General features: G+C 40.2%; 1 protein-coding gene across 8 annotated transcripts in view; it reads right to left on the bottom strand.

Moving 5' to 3' along the window:
* Positions 1 to 1,627: 1,627 nt before the first annotated feature.
* The window catches only part of ZFAND6 (zinc finger AN1-type containing 6), a 36,338-nt gene continuing 18,581 nt past the window's right edge, over positions 1,628 to 19,384 (bottom strand). For 5 of the 8 annotated variants that reach the window (XM_085070462.1, XM_085070463.1, XM_085070465.1 and 2 more), the window contains 5 exons: positions 12,772 to 12,941; positions 11,744 to 11,855; positions 9,533 to 9,633; positions 3,174 to 3,287; positions 1,628 to 2,584 (listed from right to left, as the gene is read on the bottom strand). In XM_085070462.1, the coding sequence (XP_084926588.1) occupies positions 2,436 to 2,584; positions 3,174 to 3,287; positions 9,533 to 9,633; positions 11,744 to 11,855; positions 12,772 to 12,922 (627 nt within the window). In that variant the 5' untranslated portion in view covers positions 12,923 to 12,941 and the 3' untranslated portion in view covers positions 1,628 to 2,435. The remainder of the gene's footprint in view (positions 2,585 to 3,173; positions 3,288 to 9,532; positions 9,634 to 11,743; positions 11,856 to 12,771; positions 12,942 to 19,384) is intronic. The other 3 variants (XM_085070464.1, XM_085070466.1, XM_085070467.1) reach the window with 1 other exon arrangement.

Raw genomic sequence — 19,384 nt, 5'->3', positions numbered from 1 at the left:
GGAAAGGTGGATTTCCAATATAAAGGTAAGCTTATACAACAGGACCATGAACTCCTTCAATATTAACTCTGGGCCCCCTGCACATGCCAGGCCAAAGGAGGTTTATTAGATTGCTTGGAGGAGGACAGGTGAGGAAGCAAAACTCCTCAACGTGGCTCTGCCACAGCAGGGGCACTGCCAGGCAAAGATCCTATCCTGTAATCGACAGCCAGAGGAGCAGTTGCTTCATAACAGGTAGTGGTAAAGTGAGTTATGTGAATACTTTCCTTGTACCTTTTCTTCTTTCAGACACCAGAAAACACAAACATAGCAAGTTCCTCCCCTCCTTGTGAAATCTATGGTGTCCCCTGCCTGCCTGGCTCAGAAGTGTCAGTCAGGTGAAAGGTTTGTCAGGAGGGCACACAGGAGAGAGAAAAGGACATGCCAAGGAAAAGAGAGAGACCAGAAATAGGGAAGAGGGAGGAATCAAAGTGAGAAGAATTAGGGAACAAGGAAGTAGCAGCAAAGAGGAAAGCAAAGAGAAACACCCACCAAAGGTGACACTGCTGCTCTTCCATGCTCTGTGCTGTGTAAGAGGAAGTTTAGTAAATGCTCTGAGGAAATACAGGATCTTTGACCCGTGATAAGGCAGACCAATACTGAAACTTGCCAGTAAGAGTAATTTTTTCCTTCCTTCCTTTACTATAAACCCTGTGCTTGGTAGATTGTGGTTATGCCATTTTTGCAAGCACAAGCTACTTCATTTATTATTCAGTCTTGTAGATTACTTTCTGTAACTACCAGAGGAAGCTCCTTCTGCTGCACAGTTTATATCCTAAATGTAGTGCTTTATCTACTAATTGCCAGCTATAGCTTTTAAAGAGCATTCCGAATTTTAAAGAATATAGCCAGCTTTGATTAAAAATTTAATGTTTTAAATAAAGCTGTGCAATCACATTTGTTTCACAAATGCTCCAAAGCAGCAGCAAGTCACCCAGTGAGATTTCAACTGCAGATCAGGGCCATATGGAGAGGAGCTGGTGCTACTTTATTGGTGTCCTGTTAGGTCTGGTGACAAGCAGCACTGGCTGAAGTTTCCATGGCACTACATAAACCAACCACCTTTAAGTTATGGAGATGACCAGAGCTGAGGCAGAGACTTTGATCTCAAGACAGGCACCCTTGAAGAAAGAAACTTACTGAGTACCCTCACAAGACAAGAAAAGAACAATTCCTCCAACACTGCTGTCAGATGGTGCTGTAGGATTTGGGATCCATTATTTCCTAGAACCAGAATCACACACATAGCTCCACAGCCTAGTCACTGTAAAATCTATTTTACATTTAGGTCTGGCCCAACTGAAGTAGATTGTCACAATGTCACAAACTCCTGCACACGAGTGATGTGCTGCACGGGAAGCATGGAGAACTCCCTGAGCAGAATCAACAGGCGAGGTTTGGAAACTGCAGTGTCTGTGGTAGTTACAGGTTAAAAGACAAAAAAACCATTAGAATTTAGCTGGCATTGGGATACACATGGATGCTGTGAATAAATACACTTTAAGTAAAGAAACCACCAATGGAAGGTCCCCATTCAAATAAAGCAAGAGTAATCCAAATTACATATGCCAGTGACAGCCACAGGGGCTCAGATTTTTTTAAATTTTATTTAATCAAAGTTAAGACGTGGATAAACATAAATACAGCACAAGTACTTCAGATCATTCTTCATATTTGTGTACAGACAAACTGATGGATGTAATCCCAATGAAAACTGCAGTCAATGAAGTGCATACAGCCTTCCCCCCACACACACAAAACAAACCCCAATTAAAAAAAAAAAGAAAACAACAAAAAACCCACACAATCTCAGCACACACTCTCATTACAAATGATTCATACATAAATAGGTAGAGGGTGCAAACAAGCTAATATGCGAACATGTATAACCTCTCGTTAATGGGAAAAAAAAAGAAGCAGCCATAATGATTAAAATACATTCAGTTACTGATAACTAGTTGTGCCATAGAAGGCATTATCAAAAAAAAAAAAAAGGAAATTGTGCTGCAGAGAAAAGCTATATACAACAAGAAAATAAACTGCAAAGTTAACGCATGCATGTTTTATCCTGGAAAAGCACAGCCCTCCAATATTTTCTCCACGTTTGTTATAAAAGCCCTCTGCACTCAACTAAAATTAAAATGATCTTAAAGGATAATACTTGTAAAGTTTACTTAAGTCTTCAGCCACAGAAAACTGCAATGAAAATAATGTTCAGAGTCATTTTCAAAACAAAAAAAACGAAAACAAAAAATCTATTCATCTGATGACATGCATGATTAAAAGGTCTAGGCAAGGTACACTGCTCTACGTTCCTGATGACTAAGGAAAAAAGCTCAAGTCAATTTAATCTGCAGATGGTCAGAAGATTTTTGTATTCCAGCAGAAGCAGCAGTTCAGATCTTCTGGATCTTTTCCCCAACAACTACAGGATTCTCTTTTCTGATTTTCTCAGCAGCATCAGCTTTGTAATTGTAAGAGCAACTGTGTACATCTGAGTAACGGTGCATTCCACAGTAAACGTTCCCACACCGACATTCGAACCCTGTGGACAGAAACAGCAGCTCAGACATTTCAACATTCTTAATTACACTGGTTTGTTTTAAATCCTGAATGTGTTCACTCACTAGCAATAAATCTCAGCCACCAGTGTCAATCAATCAGCCAAAGAGCCTCTGCTGCAGAAAGCATAAGAATCACAAATAATACATTTTTAAATGATTACAGCAAGATTTGACTTGACCATTCCTTCTCTTTGCATGACACTCTAGCACAGAACATTCCTAGAGAACTCCTGATCTTTTGCTATGCTTATGAATCTTCACCCTGCAGAACTCAGGCCCTTTGACTGGACCACTGCAAAGGTGACTAGTGAAAGGCAGCAAACTACCCAATTCCTCAGCTAAGCAGACTTCCAAAAGGAAGTATTTGGAATTATGAACTTCACTTAAAGACAGGAGGCTGAAAAACAAAATGATACATCAATGACTAAACTATTAAGAGTCAGCTGAAAGTACCTTTGACTGTTATTTCAAATCAACATCAGATGACCATGCCTGTTTTCCCTTTAAGATAATATTTCAAAGCTCCAAAGCCTAAACAAGCCTAAGGAAACTGAAATCAGTATTTCTTACCAGTAAGTCCAACCTTCTTCCTGCACATGAAACAACGATTCTTTTTCTGTTTTGGTTTGTCAAGCGACTTGTCCTGTTCTTCAGGTGTAGGCTCTGCATTCTCTGACACTGAAGCTGACATTAAAAAAGTTAGTAAGAACAATGGAGGAAAAAAGATGCTCTCTCTCCCCTTTTAAGTCCTTCAATAATCTAAAGCCCATGTTGTACATTTGCCCATTTTGCTGCAGCTTCCATGTCTGAAGTGTACTGGTCTCTTCACAGTGACTGGAACTCCCTCCTTCTAGACCTTCAATATAAGTTAAGGAGAGAACTCACCAAATGCTTGAGAAAACCATAAAAAACCACAGTAATAAACATTAGGTTTAACAGCAAGAGTCAGCACTGTCAGACCTGAGAAGAAAAGCCAACAGCCAAGTGTTTCCCCACAGTGTTATTCGCCCAGTTCCCAAAATCTGCTCGTAAGAAGCACTGTATGTAACACAATCGGTTGAGCCAAACACCCTCTTTTAAATCCTGAATCAACATTATTTCTGCTGAAGGCTGCAACATGGAAGCCACACAAAACACAGCATTTCAGAACAATCTCTACCACTGTGATGCTGCTGCTCTTGAACACTTGGAAAAAGCTTACACAAGAGCTAATCACTACCTGGTGTGAGAAACACCAGCTCAAGGGACCCAGACTTAGAGGGTGGAGCTACACTGTCTTGGAACCCAGAAAGAAGCAGATAAAAACCTAAATTTAAACACATTTTTCCTAAGGCAACTTTCAACCTACTTTAGTGCTCTCTCACATCTAAAAGAAACAGGTTACAGGTTGTGTGGGAGAGTACAAACAAGTAATGGTAGTATTTGCCTGACTCAGGTAAAAATAGAAGTTGGCTGGTTTTCCTCAAGTATTTGCACATTCCTTACATTACAAAACAGAAATAGAAACAAGAAAAACCCCAATTTCATTTCAAGAAGGGCTAAGAGCCAACCTCTGCCTAGCAGACATAGCTAGACCACAGCAGCACAAGTCTCCAGTGAGTAAGATACACAGAAGTTAGGATTATCTGCAGCAAAGAACAAAAGCAAGCTCCAGCTGGGAGGAGTGTCAATGGAAGCAGAGCTAGAACCAGTGCTGTAAGAAAGGGAATACAACAGCAAGCTCAGACATTTGTCAGGGGAAAAGCTGCAGGCATCTCTGTGCAGCTGGACTTTTGTTTGTCAGAGACTGTCAGATGCAGTTCTGGGCTAGTTCTACATCAGTTGACAGCTCTTCTGCATGACAAATCCAGTGGGGTTTTTCATGTGCTGCTATTCTGATTTTTTTTTTTGAAAGAAAAAGACACTCATCGCTTTTGCTATGTATCAAAACACTGTACTGAGCAACATCTATGGATAGCAAGGTACCTGATCACCAGCAAAGACTTTGCCTGAGGGGATAGTATATTCCACAGGTTGATATAGAAAAGATACTATTACACATGGTTTATTAAACCCTTCTAAGTCACTACCTATGTTAAAAGCAGAGCTTTTCTTTGTCCTGACATTTGTAACAATTCATAGTTTGCAAAAAAAACCCAAAAAACCCTACGTTCAATAGCTTTAAATGTCAATTAAAGGGCACATTTCTGAGTGGACATAATATCAAAAGGATTGCAAGATAAGAATCAAAAGCAGCAAGGATTAAAAGAGGTAAGAAAAGTACCAGAAAGGGGTAAGACTTACTCAAATTAAATTCTGCAGTTTTATACAAAACAGGCACTGCAGTGTTTAATAATTAAGACATCTTCATGCCATGAGCTAACATTCTCCAGCTTGCATTTCCCGTTGTAGCAAAATCCAGTTACCTCAATGTAAGTTTCAATAAGAGCCTCTGTAACTATTAGCTAAATTTAGGAAAAACTGGCACTCTTCCCTGCATAACAAGGCTCTCATACATCCCTACTTACATCTTCTTTGTGCGTATGGCTCTCACATTAAAAAGGTTTAAAAATATTTAAGAGCTGCAGCTCAGTGTAGAACTGAGTGGGAAGATTCTTCCACTGCACCATCAGTTACTTTGTATCTACTGTAGTAACCCTAAATTTTAGGTCTCAATTTGCTTTTGAATAGAAGCCAGAGATCTGAACCAAAATCCTCTATGCTAATCACAAATATCCCAACCACTAAGCCACTTCTAGATGACCAAGTGCCAGTGCTCAGTCTATAAGCTACCTGTGATGACCACAACAGAACAAAGTCAAGTAAAATGCAATACTGCCCAGCTTGGAGCTTGTGGGAAATACATTGCAGCCACTCCCAGCTGGATTCCAGGATGCTGCTGCCTGCTTTCCTTGAACCCAAGCTCCCCCTTCCCCCAGCCCCAGCTCTGCCTGTAGCCAAAGAATAGAAGCACTGGCAGAACCAGTTCAAGCTGCCAACTAACCAAAAAGGAGCAAGGCATGAACACACTCCTTTTTCTGGAGCTGAAATGCTGGGCTGGCCACTAGAACTTCCCTGATTTACAGAACATGTTCCTAGCTGAACAAAACAAGCAGAGCCTAGATTTCCTCCTAAAGACACCAGCTTTTCCTATTGCTTTGCTTGTGCCAACTCTGCCTGAGCTTCAGTGTGCTCTGACTGACCCCAAAACCAGCACAAGATAAAGTGCCTCCAGCCTCTGCACCCCTGCAGGCACAACACAGCTCTCTGTGTGCAACAAGACACTCAACACCTCATCTGTTCTCTCTGGACATTTTACATTCATCACCCCTGCATTACTGGGCAGAGAGTTTAAAAGAAAAAGGTTCCTCATTCCTACAGGAAGAGCACAAACAGCTACATTTACTTCTCAAAGGCATCTCACTAGGCCTAGGAAGAAGAATCCCCACTCCTCCAGAGGAGTGAAATGGGAAGTTAATCCAAAGCAGAAGATCACTACTTCTGAACATTTTAAACTGAAGTCATCAGCCTAAAATGGACTGTTTCAATTTAGGAGGAGGCAAATTAGTAAGAGCACACTCACCCCCACAATTTAGTTTTAAATCCGTCAGCTGAATGTTTCCATTCTCACTGGAGCATTTACCCATGTATCAGGATATTCTGTATTATTTTCTACACTTGTATCATAATCATACTCTACCTCTGAGTCCCTGGTACTACCACAAAAGTGAGCAGTATCCATCAATTCCTTTCCAGTACTGTCTATTGAGCCAACCCTGATAAGGTCCACTGAAGTTGAAGCCATTACTTCAACTGCATTCACCTTAGGTCCAGGTTACCTCCACAAAAAATTCTGTAGCAACTTAATTATTTTAATATCAAGTTTTTTAAACTTAGCTATTAACAACTGAATTGAACTGTTTTACCTCACTAAAATCCAGTTATGCACAAAATCAGGTGATTTAATTCAAAACAGCCACATACATTTTAGACAGCTAATCAAATCTTAGTTTGCACTTTGATTTTTCAAATAGTAACCACACCTCGTGACAAGTGATAGAAGTCTGCAATGCTAATAATACATGCTCCTCTCCAATTCACAACAAGCTTGAAAACCACAGAAGCTGTTTTGTTTCTCAGAAGCTCTCAGCCTCAGAGGGGCTGAGAGCAAACCTGTTAGTTGGATTTATTCTTTTAGCCCAATGTTCTTCAGTTGCAGGAGCTCCATAAAGTATGTGGTGAAGTGCTCCTGCCTTCCATGACAAGTTCCATTTACCTTTACAAACCTCCCTGAAATACAAAGCATGAATCCTAACCTGGATGGTTTTAACTCATTTATCCCAGGGAAGTGAAGTGCTTGCCTGGAGGCAGCTTTGCTAATCCTCTGGCTAACAAATGAGGAACCCTGACTGGCTAATCTTAACAAGGCCATCATGTTGAGCAAAAGGCACAATAGCCCAGGAGCTAATTAAAATTACTTGGAGAGATGCTCAGAATAGAAGAAAGGTGCTGGAAAAGCTGGACTGTACTTAATGAGTTTCATTTTAGGTCACCTTTAATGGTATGTTCATGGTATTTATGAACATTAAAAAAAAAAAAATCTATTATTAGTCCATATCTTAGAGCATCTGGGCTTTTTGCAGTACTCCACATGCATCATCACACAAACACCAACTCTAAACTCTAGACTTAAGATATTCTAGAGTTTTCCTCTATTTCTTCTGCAATGCATAAATCCAACAAAGACAAATCTGAAGTGCTCTTTGGGAATTTTATCCCTTTGTAGTTTCAGCTTGACTGCAAAAAGCAAGGACCATGTTGCACACAGGTCAAGTCCCATTTATCTGTCTGGTTTAGAAAAGTAATAATAGTAATCTAAGAAAGCTTAATTATTCACCCAGTCTTTCATTCAATGTTGCTGTAGCCTGGTAATTTTTGTTAAATGGCAAGTTAGGGGACCTGAACTAAACACAACACATTAACTCACACCAGCAGCATAGAACAATTTGCGCCAGAACAGACATTCCCACAAGGCAAGATTTTATCAAAATAAATACTGACATTATTTCTCCTTTTGTTCCCCTACATCAACAGAAGTAGCATTAGACACTCTTCACTCTGGGACCAACTAGCACATTGCTGTGACTTTATCTTTTTCTAAATGCTAGGAACTTAGGCAAAACAAAAAACCCACTTTGATTCATATTTTTATTACATTCCTGTCAGCAACCTAAAATTCAAATTCCAAAAAAAGCAAACTTTAGGATACACTATTGCAACAGCAATTCAATGAAATTCTCTCAGCATCCTTGCTAAGCTGCTTTCCTTCCAAACTTACATTTTTCAAATCAAAATACTTTAAAACTGGAAACACTTCATTTCCCATGATTTTCAGCTAAGGGACAACACAGAAGGAACTCTTAAGGAAGTAAGGCTGACCCTGCCACAGTTATAAATAGGGATTGTAATTTAGAACTGCAACTACATGCTGGTGATGTTCTTACTTTAGAAACTAGGGTACAAAGAAAAGGACACAAGACACAGCTGAGTAATCTAAACACCTGATATAGGCTGACCCTTGAAAAACATCCTATAAAATGCAGATACATCCCTTAATTCAAAGCTCCCAGTTGGGAAACCTCTTATCTTCTCATAAGGAGAATGCACTTGAGAGGTAGAGAATTAAAAGGAGCACAAATTTATCCAAATGGTTAGGAGAAAGATGAGCCTCTGAGAACTTGCTCAGAAAAGTCTTTTCACAAACTCAAGTCCCCTCACAGTGCAAGAGTCAAAAGATATTTTAAAGTAAAGCACTCCCCCTGCCTCCCAGTGAAAAGCCAGTAGATGCATTGTCAAACTCAGACAAAAGCTCTCAGCTCCAGAACACAAACTTCCTAGCAGGCATTAGAGTACATCTCTAGCATGTATCTTTTCAAGAGTAAATATGTTTCTAATAATTGACACCTCAAATGTTAGTAAAAAACAGAATTAAAATCTTTTCTCCCAAGTTTAGGTAACCAAGGAGATGGCCTTACTCAGCACAGTAGCTGAATAAAGACTCTCACGTTCCACCCTACAAAAAGGGATAGGTCAGGTTTAGAGAAGTATCTGAGAAGCAAAACTTTGAGACCCAAGGTACAGTGAAAGAACTAGTATTTAGAGTGTTTAAGTGGAATTAAAAGTTGTATCTCTGAAAAACCCAAACTTCTATGTTTAGACTAGTCAACAGAAAAATAACTATCCACTGTCTTAGCAGAAGGCAGAATACTTAGTCACTTACCTTTAAACACCTTTTAAAATGTCTACAAAGGCTAAAAGTCTGAAACTTTGTATTATCTGGCATTTTTGCATTTCCTAAGAAACACTATTAAATTTTCTTTAGTCTTAAACTCTGAAAGTCTGCACATAAAAAGAAAAAAGGACAAAAACTTTACATTGTACCAGCAAGAAGGATTTTAGGCCAGTATCGTTAATAAAACCCACTCAGCCACCTTCCTTCAAGGAAACATAACCTGTGGTTTGGCAATTTTATACCTGAGAAAGTGAATTTCAGTAGTTCAAAATATTATACCACTACAGTTCATAGGTGAAAGGTGTTTCCTGTTTATAAAAGATACTGACCCTGTTCTTGCAATGGCTATGTCAAACACCCTGTATCACAAATATGCTCATAAACTTCTGATATGTGCTGCAAATGGTTACTCTGAGAAGAAACAGATACTTAAAACTCTACTTTCTACACTTGTTGTGGCAGACACTGACATTACCAATTAAACATAAGGTTTCAGTTTGACTTGCCTTTTAAGGAAATAAACTTTATCCTTATTTTGCCTTCTGATTTCACAGAGTATCTGTGTTTGAGAACCAGTGATCTCTCCAACAGGAGTGTACTAACAGTTCAAGTTTCAAGAACATTACTCATAAGTTCTGTCTCAAATCTAGGCACCAACCTTGCAACTCTTCTGTCTCAGGTACTGTTTTGTCCACAGCCGTACTATCCGGTTGGGATGATGCTACAGATTCTGTTAAAAGTGACTGACTTGACACAGGGCTGAGGGGCAAAAGGAGAAAGTTATGGTTTTTATGATGTATTTCCACGTTCTTTTCCTGTAAGAGATACATTAGGTCACCTCTTGCTGAAAAAGCATGCCAGAACTTTTCAGTCTGAAGTCGTTTCTATAACCAATTAAAACTGCCACAATCTGAAGTGATACAAAAGGTAAACATTTTTTTGCATTCATATTGAATGCAATAAAACAGTTCCACTATAAAAAAGGAAAAATACTTTGGGTGGTTTGGCACACCATCATTCCACACAGAAGCAACAATACAACACTCAAGATGCAAGGATCTTTATAACATAAGGCAGCAAGATAATTGCAGAGGAGCTACTTTCAGTGTTCTGGTTATATGAACGAGAAAATTGCAGTATGTCAATGTTTCCAGTAATAAAGCTGCAGCAGCTGCACACAGAACCTCCTGGATTTTCACAGTGTAAAGTGGTGCTGGCCAAACTTCCCAGCCTTTTAGCCATACTGCTAAACCACAGCATGGCTGAACACTCAGCAGTGAACACCTTGAACAGTTGAGAGCAACTCAACACTAGTGGTCACTCCCAGCCAAGCTGCTCATCCAGCAGCTCTCCTATGGACCAAGACAGAGCTCAAGTCCCAGGCAAGAGGTAGCACTATCTCATTGGCATTTTTTTCTTTCTTTCCACTTAGGGATTCACTCTGAAGGCAAAAATGAAATTACCCAGCAGCCCATGAACCAGCACTCCATGGCAAAACCAGAGCACTGGAGTCACAATTTTAATTGTCAAGAACTGCATGTAGGTCTTGAGCTGCACATCTGGCCACCTACAAAAGGCACTGTCAATTTAATATATCTGTCCTCAGAGTATCCTAAGTGAGGTATTTCCAGAGACTGAAGCTCAATTCCTGCTTTTTTCTATTTTGGAAAAAAACCCCAAGCAAGTGACACTGATTGTTTTGAAGTGCAAGTCCAAGAGCAACAACCATCCACTCGTTTCTCCTGCAGCCAATAATCAAGCCAGTGATCAGTGAGGTACTTCTATTCTTTCACGACTTTACTGAAGTTGTGAGAGAACAAAGGCAAGGCACTGTAATTGGTTCACATCTGTGCATTGACCTGGATGAACTTTTTTTTTTTACACATACCAGAAGAGTCGTTTCAGGGTAAAATATGTATTTTCTACCCCAGCTGGAAGCCTCAGAATGGAAAGGCTAAATATAGCATCAAGCATGGCACCTAGCTCTCAGTTCATATGCAAGATCCAAGCATGAGATAACACCTCCTATAAAAAGCTAGGGAGCAGAAAACAGTCTGAGCACAATCAGTCAGCAGTAACTGATGAAATCACCCTCAGCCTGTGTTTTACTACACTCAGTTTTTGAAAGAAAAGTTGGAATGAGTATTATTGCAAGTTAGCTTTCATAGTATATAACACACTAACACTTTTCACTCAAAAAATTTCCAAAGCATTTAAGTTGCGGGTGGTTGTGTCACTCTAAACTGAAATGAAGCCACTAAATATAAACAAATATTTAGCTTTTACAAATGGAGAACACTTAGTGAGTCTGAGTGATTTACAAGAGGACATTATGTATCCTTGAATAATCCAGATGGAAATTACTTGTTTAATAAGAGATCAGTTCAGCAGCACAAGTTGTACCAAGACTCATATCTTTCCCCTGTTCTAGTACTCTCCACTCTGTGCAAAGCAAGTGGCTTGTTAACACATTATCATACATTTATTTATGAGAGCTCTAGTAAACAGCTCTCTGCCATTTTACAAAATCCTCAAAAATTTCTAAGATTAAAAGAATCCTCCTTTGCTAAATGTACAACTGCAAGTTGTGAAATCAGAAGAGCAGCCAGACAAATCTCTGTAGAACAGAAGCTGGCAACTTCTATTTGAGGCTAAATTCTAAAGACAAATTTCCATTTGAATGCCAGATGAAGCGCAGAGATCTGCTTGTATTCACCCTGAGATCCCATGCTTTAAAACCAGCACTGAAATCTTACACCTTTCCCTAATCCTGGCTCCAGCACTGAATCATGCAGGATCACTACACTTCATTTAATGATTTTGATGCAGATTTTTCTGTAAAGACACAGGGCAGACTGAAGCACCTTACCTTGGCTGCATAGATGGAGTCGATGTAGAATCTAAAGTGGACTGAGTTTCTTGGGCACTGCCCTCTGTGCACTGGACCGGTAAGGACTCGGTGATACTACTGACAGAGGCTGCTGCAAGACACACACCCATGGAAAATGTGTTATGCTACTTCCTGGGATTACAGAAGTTACACATTGCAATTACTCTTCGACCCCTACGACACCAACCAGGAAAGTAATTGAATCTCTGCCTACACCAGAATGAAACGTAATTTTGCAAAAAAGTAATTACGTTTGGCCATATTTTGATCTCATTCCAGCCCCGGGGCCCCAGAATTTACACTGCAGAAAATTTTGAAGCTGGAGATTTAAAATAGTTGCTATTTTTTGCTAATTAAAGCATGTACAAGCAGCTGTCTCAGCACAAACTGTAGCATTCTGACATGAGAAGCTTGTGTTTTGTTTAAAAAACCATGATGAGTCTCTGAGAACACCAGTGTAACATCCCAGTGCCAACTCCAGATGCATTTTGAAGGTGTAGAACCTAGATCCCCAGATTTCAACAGAAGCTATTGCTCAGTTTAAAAGGTCAAGTTGTACAGAAGGTGACAGTACACAGGGCACTGGGCCAAAAATAACAGAAACTATCTGAAGTTAAGGAGAAACTATCAAGTGCTCCCAGGTTAATCCTTCAGCATGAGGCTGCAGAGATCAAATACCTGTACTTTCAATGCTTTTCACAAACATTCCCCAAGCTCAATCCTATTTCTACTGTCAGTAATTTCAGGAAAAATATGTCAGCATAGTGTTTTTTCTGCATTTTTTTATTTTCAAATCAGAAACACTCAAATGAATACAAAAGGTATTAGCGAGAGTCCACCTCTGAGCAGATTAGTGGCAGCACAATTACATTATGAGCATTCCATAACGTAAAACGCTGGAATGAAATGGTTTGCACTAATGCTCCAACAATCAGTACCTGGACATGGCCAGGAAGCTGCTGCCCATCAGGTTGAGCTGTTCACACACACACAATGATGTTACTTACCAGGAGGGCTAATTCTACCATTACTGTTCTGCCTTTGAAGGTGTTCTTTGTAGCACACTGAACACATGCCATTTGTGCGAGGATTCCCGTAAAATCCGCAGCCAGTGGAACAAAGCATAGGCACTTGGCTACGGTTAGTTTCTTGAGCCATTTTCCCTTCTTCTATAAACCTGAAATTGATACACACAACCCAGTATTTAGAGGCCTGAGAAATGCCTTCTTTTACAACTGACATTTGAAAATCTGGAATTTCCTATAGCTCAGCAAAAAGACCATCCAGAAAAAATGCCTTGTGGGTAACTCGGTGCCCTTTCCCAACAAGTCTATAAAGTCAGCCCAATAACACAAATACAGTCATATGTAGGCTTTGCATGACCCACCTCCCAGCAATACCAATTTATTTTTTATATATACCCCACAAAGAAAAGGAATTTTAGCAAATATTGGAAGTATTCCTGCTTCTGGCAGTCAGATAAGGGGAGCAGGGGGAGGGGACACTTATGCTGAAACCTCAACACCTGATACTGTGCATGAGAACTGTAAAATAAGAGACAAGCATGATAACACAGGCTTACTTGCTGCATAGTAATTATAATTAACAACAGTCACATGAATTCTCATGTCACTGTTTAGTCACTGCGTCATTAGTGAAAGATGACACAACTGCTTACCACAAACCCCGTATTATGATTTTTCACAAACTAAGAAAATCACCCTTTCAGTCAAAAGTATTAGACTAGGTACACATAACCTCCTATTTACACATTTTAGGGGAAAATATACTAAAAACGAGAAGGAAGAGACATATAAGTCACCTTGTTATTTAACATCCTTAATTTTGGTTTTCATAAAAGCTCTATAATTTTCCCCAGCTAGTATTAAATAAGTTTACAGATACTTATAGACCATTTCCATCAGTGTTTTGAAGCTCCTAACTATTATCAAGTGGTCTAACTTGTAGATCATTTTTGACATGTCACATGGTGAGATAAAATAATTTTCCATTTTACACCCCTCCAAAATATAATTGCCCTTTTTTGTTTACCAATTTTGAAAGAAAAAACAGCTTCTCACTAAGAAACTACATATATCAAGGCATCAATTATATAATTCAACATCAACTTAAGTCTACCATTTCCTGATTAAAAAATAAGCTGAAACATAGACAATTTTAATTCTTGCAAGTCAAGCCAAAGATAAGCAACATTACTGAAAAAAAAAAAAAATCAATCTTGCAAGTAATATCAGTATACATTTTAAACAAAATTTAAAAACTCCAGTCAGAAAGAGGTTTCAAGATACTTGAAAGCTTCACCAATTGCCATGTTATAAAACTAGATTAAACCACAGAAAGAAGTACCTCAGTAAAAAAGATTTCCTTTTACATAAGATGTATTTGAAGCCAAACACAAACAACTTTCCCATTATTTTGTTTCCAGAGAAATCTCCTCATCTCCTCTCACACCCACATCCACACCACTTTGATTTTATTTCCCCAAAACATATGAAATTGATACCAAGAGCAAACCTCTGGGTTGCAAAGCCAACAGCAACACAGAAACAAGTCAAGCCTTCTGCTTACAGCAACTCTATGGATGAGGAAGTATTCAGAATATAAGACAAGGAAGATGTACAGGCAGGAAGACAACCAAAATCTGATAGTATCTTTTTCAGCTTCAACCTGCAATTAAGCTTATTTCAGCTGTTGACTGCACTCCCCCACCCCAGTAGAAAAGCACTTGCTTTCGACATACAAAGCCCCCATTGACCTCACACGACAGCTAAATTTGATTTTTGCTGAAGTACTGTACTCATAGCTGAAAGAGCACTTTCATTCCTGCCTTTCTCCAGACAGTCTTTCAGAATGAAACTGCAAGTAGTGCATGTGGAATTTAATTCTTATGCTGCGCCCAACATTCAGAGAAGCCATTTCAGGGGAGCACAAATGAACACGAGTTTTCTGTGCTTTGGTAACCAGAACCAATTTAAAGCTGAAACCTTATGCAAGTCACTCTTGGCATAGAATGTTTAAGATTGAAAGACTAATTAAAAACACTTTCAACTGAATATTTCAAGAGCTAATAGAGATTCTATGTCACAATACAAGTATTAACCCTTTTAACTTTAGGCAGCAGCATATTAAAGAACCCTACCCTAAGTTTCAGAATGTACCATGATTGCCCTTATGTTCAACATTAGCTTCAAGCAGCACACAGGAACTCAGTAACAGCACCAGCCACTGCTAATATTGCCCATCACAACACTGCTGAAGAAACCAGGTACTAATGCAAACATGGAAAAACAATCTCTAACCTGGATGTAAAAAAAAAAAAAAGTTCAGCTCCTATTCAATAAACAAACTGTGAAAGGTGCACAAAGATGCCCAGACGAAAAACAAGAAAAGCTGGCCTGAGTTCCAGCTAAGCCAGTTCCCAAGTTCATTAACCAGTGGATCCTGTCACCAGTCAAAGCACAAGCCACTGGCATGAGGCTCCAGAACATTTCAGTCTCCAAGGGGAAGTGCCAGGGATTCTTCTGCACAGTTTCAATATGGGCCACAGGAAGCGGAAGATCTTTCATTGGTTGCTAATATTTGAGAAATACAATGAACAACAGATAGGATCAAACTGATGCAATGTTATGATGTCAAATGAGAAAGAAGGTGCACCAAGACAACAGCTTGTTGGGTTTGAAGGGGGAAATTGTGTACAATCCCCCTCACCCACACAATTAGCACCGTGAGCTGATGAAGAAACCCATCAGGAAAAAAATGAACCATCAACAACACAAAGTTTTCTGACAGCTCAGTGAGCTAAATCAGCTCACATGCAAAACCACAAGTTGAAAGCACAACACACAGGAGAGCCTCTGCAATTGATGCGAGGAAGGACATGTGACCAGGTGGGATAACACAAGTTTTAGCAGCCTGTAAACTGCTGGGGTTAAAGCCACAGAATGCCAAATCAATATAACAACTTCTCCTATGCTTTGCCCTTCCTTTCAGTGCCCACATGCACCAAAATGAAACAAGGAAGTGACCAAACTTAAAAAAAAAAAAAAAACTGCTCCACCTTCTGCCAATTATCTTCAACACAGATTGGTTTCTGAGCTCATTTGTCACATGTGTGCCGTTTGGGCAGGAGAGAGGGTCTCGCTGCAGACACATGTGGAAATGCCTGTTTCAGCAGCAGAGAAGGCTTAAAGAATTAAGAGAACCACTAGCCAAACCCAGGCATTGAACAAGAACGAAATAGACCCAAGTACTGGCAGTTCCTGCCCCTGCAGCTCAGCCATGCCTCTGCTGCGCACACGCAGTCCTGCAGGAGAGCAAGTGCTGGGATGACACAGCACTGCTCCTCCTCACCGCCTCGGCAGCATCAACAGTGCCAGCAGAGCAGCCGGACTCTGCCCCAGCGCAGCCAACACCAACAGCAACAGATCATGGAACAGATGTGTTTGGGGGAGGGAAGGACCTCCCATCAGCCCAGCTCTTGGCTCAGCTTCAGAGGGTTTTTGTTCCAAAACTGTCCATAATTTCCCACAGTATCACTGAGCTATCAAACATCCCATAAAGCAGGCGAGGTGAAGGCTGAAGTAAAGGCCAAAAGACTGTGAGAGGGGCAAGCCTGCTCCCATAGCTCTGCCCAGCGCTGCACCTCCACCCCTGCCTCCAGCCACATCAGCTCAGCCATCTGATGGTAACAACATGAATATTTGTTCTGGTGCACTGGAGAGCTTGCTGATCTGATAGAAGATCAGCTCCAGAGAACTGACATACACTGCACAGGAAGTGACATGGCTAAAAATAGGACAACCCTTTTTAGGGGCATCAAACCTACTGTAAAATAAATCCCAAGTGCATACACCATCCGTAATTTCAAAAATGGTCTCCTAGTTTGGCTTCAGTATGAAACTTGAAGCAGCTTCATAGCTGAAGTGACAAGGTCTTGGGATCAACATGACTACATATATGTCCCACTCAGTTTGAGGTGTCACAAAATAAACGTGGAGCTTGTCAAGCTCCTGGAAATGCCTCCAGGCTCTGCCTGTTCCCCCAAAGCTGTGCCTGCACAGCATTCACAGGGTAATGCCATGAATTCTGAAGGTTATTCTGAATGCAGAATTGATTCATCTTAAAGGGAAAAAAAAACAAAACAGAGCTCTTTACAATATTTTAAGCACATTCCCTGCTTTGAGTTACAGTATAGTTGTATAACCAGTTGTACAAGCACTAATGAGAAGGAAGCAGACAAGGGAAGTGCAAGAGCCTTAAACAGCTCCTCTCAAGGCAGCCCCAGAACATCCACTACGTTGAAGATTATGGAATAAACAGCCTCTTTTTGTATTAGCTAAAAACTGTTAAATTTCAGCTGAAATTACCTCTAATTCTTTTCTTAAAGATATTTATTGCCACTAGAAGCATGGCAGCATACACTTCTGTGCACTAAATCCCTCTTCTCCTACAAATAAGGTACCTAAAGTCTACCTGTTCCTGTTACTCCTGTAGTACACAACTTCATGCATTTAAAATAATGCCCTCTTACTCCTGCTGCTGCTGCAAGTCCTACTTTTCCTCCCTCACCATAGCACATCCTCAGAGTAAATTCCTCTCTGTCCCAAGCCAAAAATACATAAAGGACATTCCTGGCAAATGTATAGAGCTGAAGCTGTGGAAACACTAAAGCAAGACAAGTCTTCTGGACATCACCCTCTCTGGAGAAAGACATATTTCAATACTCTGTAAAGTGAGTAACAAAACACTTGTGGACATCCCTTCCCTGAAGAGTGGGCACTGTGATACCAGTCTTCCTCCCCACCCCCCTTTCTTCTCTTCCTTTTAATTAAAATGTTTATTTGCCACTAGTTTCAAATAACTGATACCCTAGCTTTATAGGCTTCAAATGTTAATCAGTAAGATCAGAGAGAGCAGCATTTAGCAGGATTAAACACACAAGGTTTAGAATAATCTCTTTCACTCCCTCCCATTCTAGACAAGGCAAAAAAAAACCAGCACAGAAGCCAGCCTTCTCTTCATCTGTCTTCCCCAAAGAAAAAGGTCTCCTGAATATCAGTTATCATCATACTTCAAGTTGTGGTAAAGAAAACAAGCAGATCCTCACATCCTGCAGTACAGTCTTGTGTTCTGCAAACACTCTTAAAATCTGTGACTGGTATGGGAAGGATCCCTCCCAAAAGCTAACGCTGAGGAGACCACCCAAACAGCATTGTGCCTCAGCACCACAGCAGACACAGTTTGAACCATTCCAATGCCAGCTTTGAAACTGCTTCTCAAAGAGAAAGCAGAGCACTTAGTGTGAGCTACTCTTCACTGTCAAAATCAGCACATTGACAGTTTTACCTGACACTCACCTCAAATGATAAATCCAATTTTAACAAGTGATTAAAATATTCCCTCCTATGTCATAATCACCTTTATAATGAAGCAGTTCAGCACTGATTGCAGCAGCACCAGTACTAATGGTCATTTTCTCTTTGTGCTAATGAAGCAAGGAAGAAACTGCAGAAGTGGTAATTTGTGCTGTTTAAACATACAAACCTTCATTCCAGGCACAAACAAAGCAAGACACAAAGTCAGGCATGCAAAAATACACTTGACTTTAGAGCATGTACTGGCACAGATATCCAACACCACCTGTACCACTGTATGAAAAGGCATGCTGGTGCAGAAAGCAGTAAATAGGAAATGCATTTCTCTACAGGCCTTTCAAAACAAAGGGCAAATAAAGGCCCAAGAGCAGAGCTCTGTTGAATCTTGCTGCAGAAGTTCCCAAAGCACTGGCTGTGATCGAGGACACCGCTTCACAGTGGAATTTGCTGCTCAGGTGTCCTGCTGGAAGCATGACACTACTGGTGTAAAGCACTAGATTCACAAATTAATAGCAAGTTACAGAACAGCCCTGTTTTCTTTTACTCCATTGCTGTCTCCCAAAAGGCTCCAATTTACATTCACTGAGCAGTCATTTGTAGCTGCTTTAAGGCATTATCATGTCCCAGCAACTTGCTGTGGAGCCAAGAAGAACTGGCAGATTTGAATAGGGGCCTCAGTCATTACAGCTCAGCCCAGCTTGCTGGTTGCAGTCAGACATGTCATTTCATTTTACAGCTCACCCTGGATAAAGCACTGCAGCTGGTTCACATTTACCAGCACAGCTACATGTGTAGTTACACTCTGACCCAGTTTCATCAGAATGCTTTGAGTTAAAAAAAGTGAATATAGTTAAGGACCAGCAATGCAAGCAGATCTGTAAGGGCAGCGACCTCTTTGTTCCTGTAGCAGCGGAACACACAGCTGCTGCATTTTTCAAAACACAGGAGTTCCAACTTCCTCAGCACCAAGAGAATCCATACATTTTAAAGCTTCCCACTCATTCCACTGAGCCTCCAGTTTTCTTCCTGCTCACAACAACCTAAAGTTCTAAATTGTAATTTGAAGAAGAATTTATATAATGACTTCATAACAAAAACAAAATATCACACTAGTGACCAAACACTTACATAAGATATTCTCTTAACTCTTAACAAAAACCTTGACAAGTAATTCAATATCTGCTGTATTCCTGTCTATTCCTGTTGAACAGCTTTTTATTTTTGT

The sequence above is a fragment of the Lichenostomus cassidix genome, chromosome 10 (assembly GCF_008360975.1).
Source record: "Lichenostomus cassidix isolate B80296 chromosome 10, HeHo_3.0, whole genome shotgun sequence".
NCBI classification, from domain to species: Eukaryota; Metazoa; Chordata; class Aves; order Passeriformes; family Meliphagidae; genus Lichenostomus; species Lichenostomus cassidix.
The sequence above is the reverse complement of the archived record's forward strand: the minus strand, read 5'-3'. Positions and strand labels throughout refer to the sequence as shown.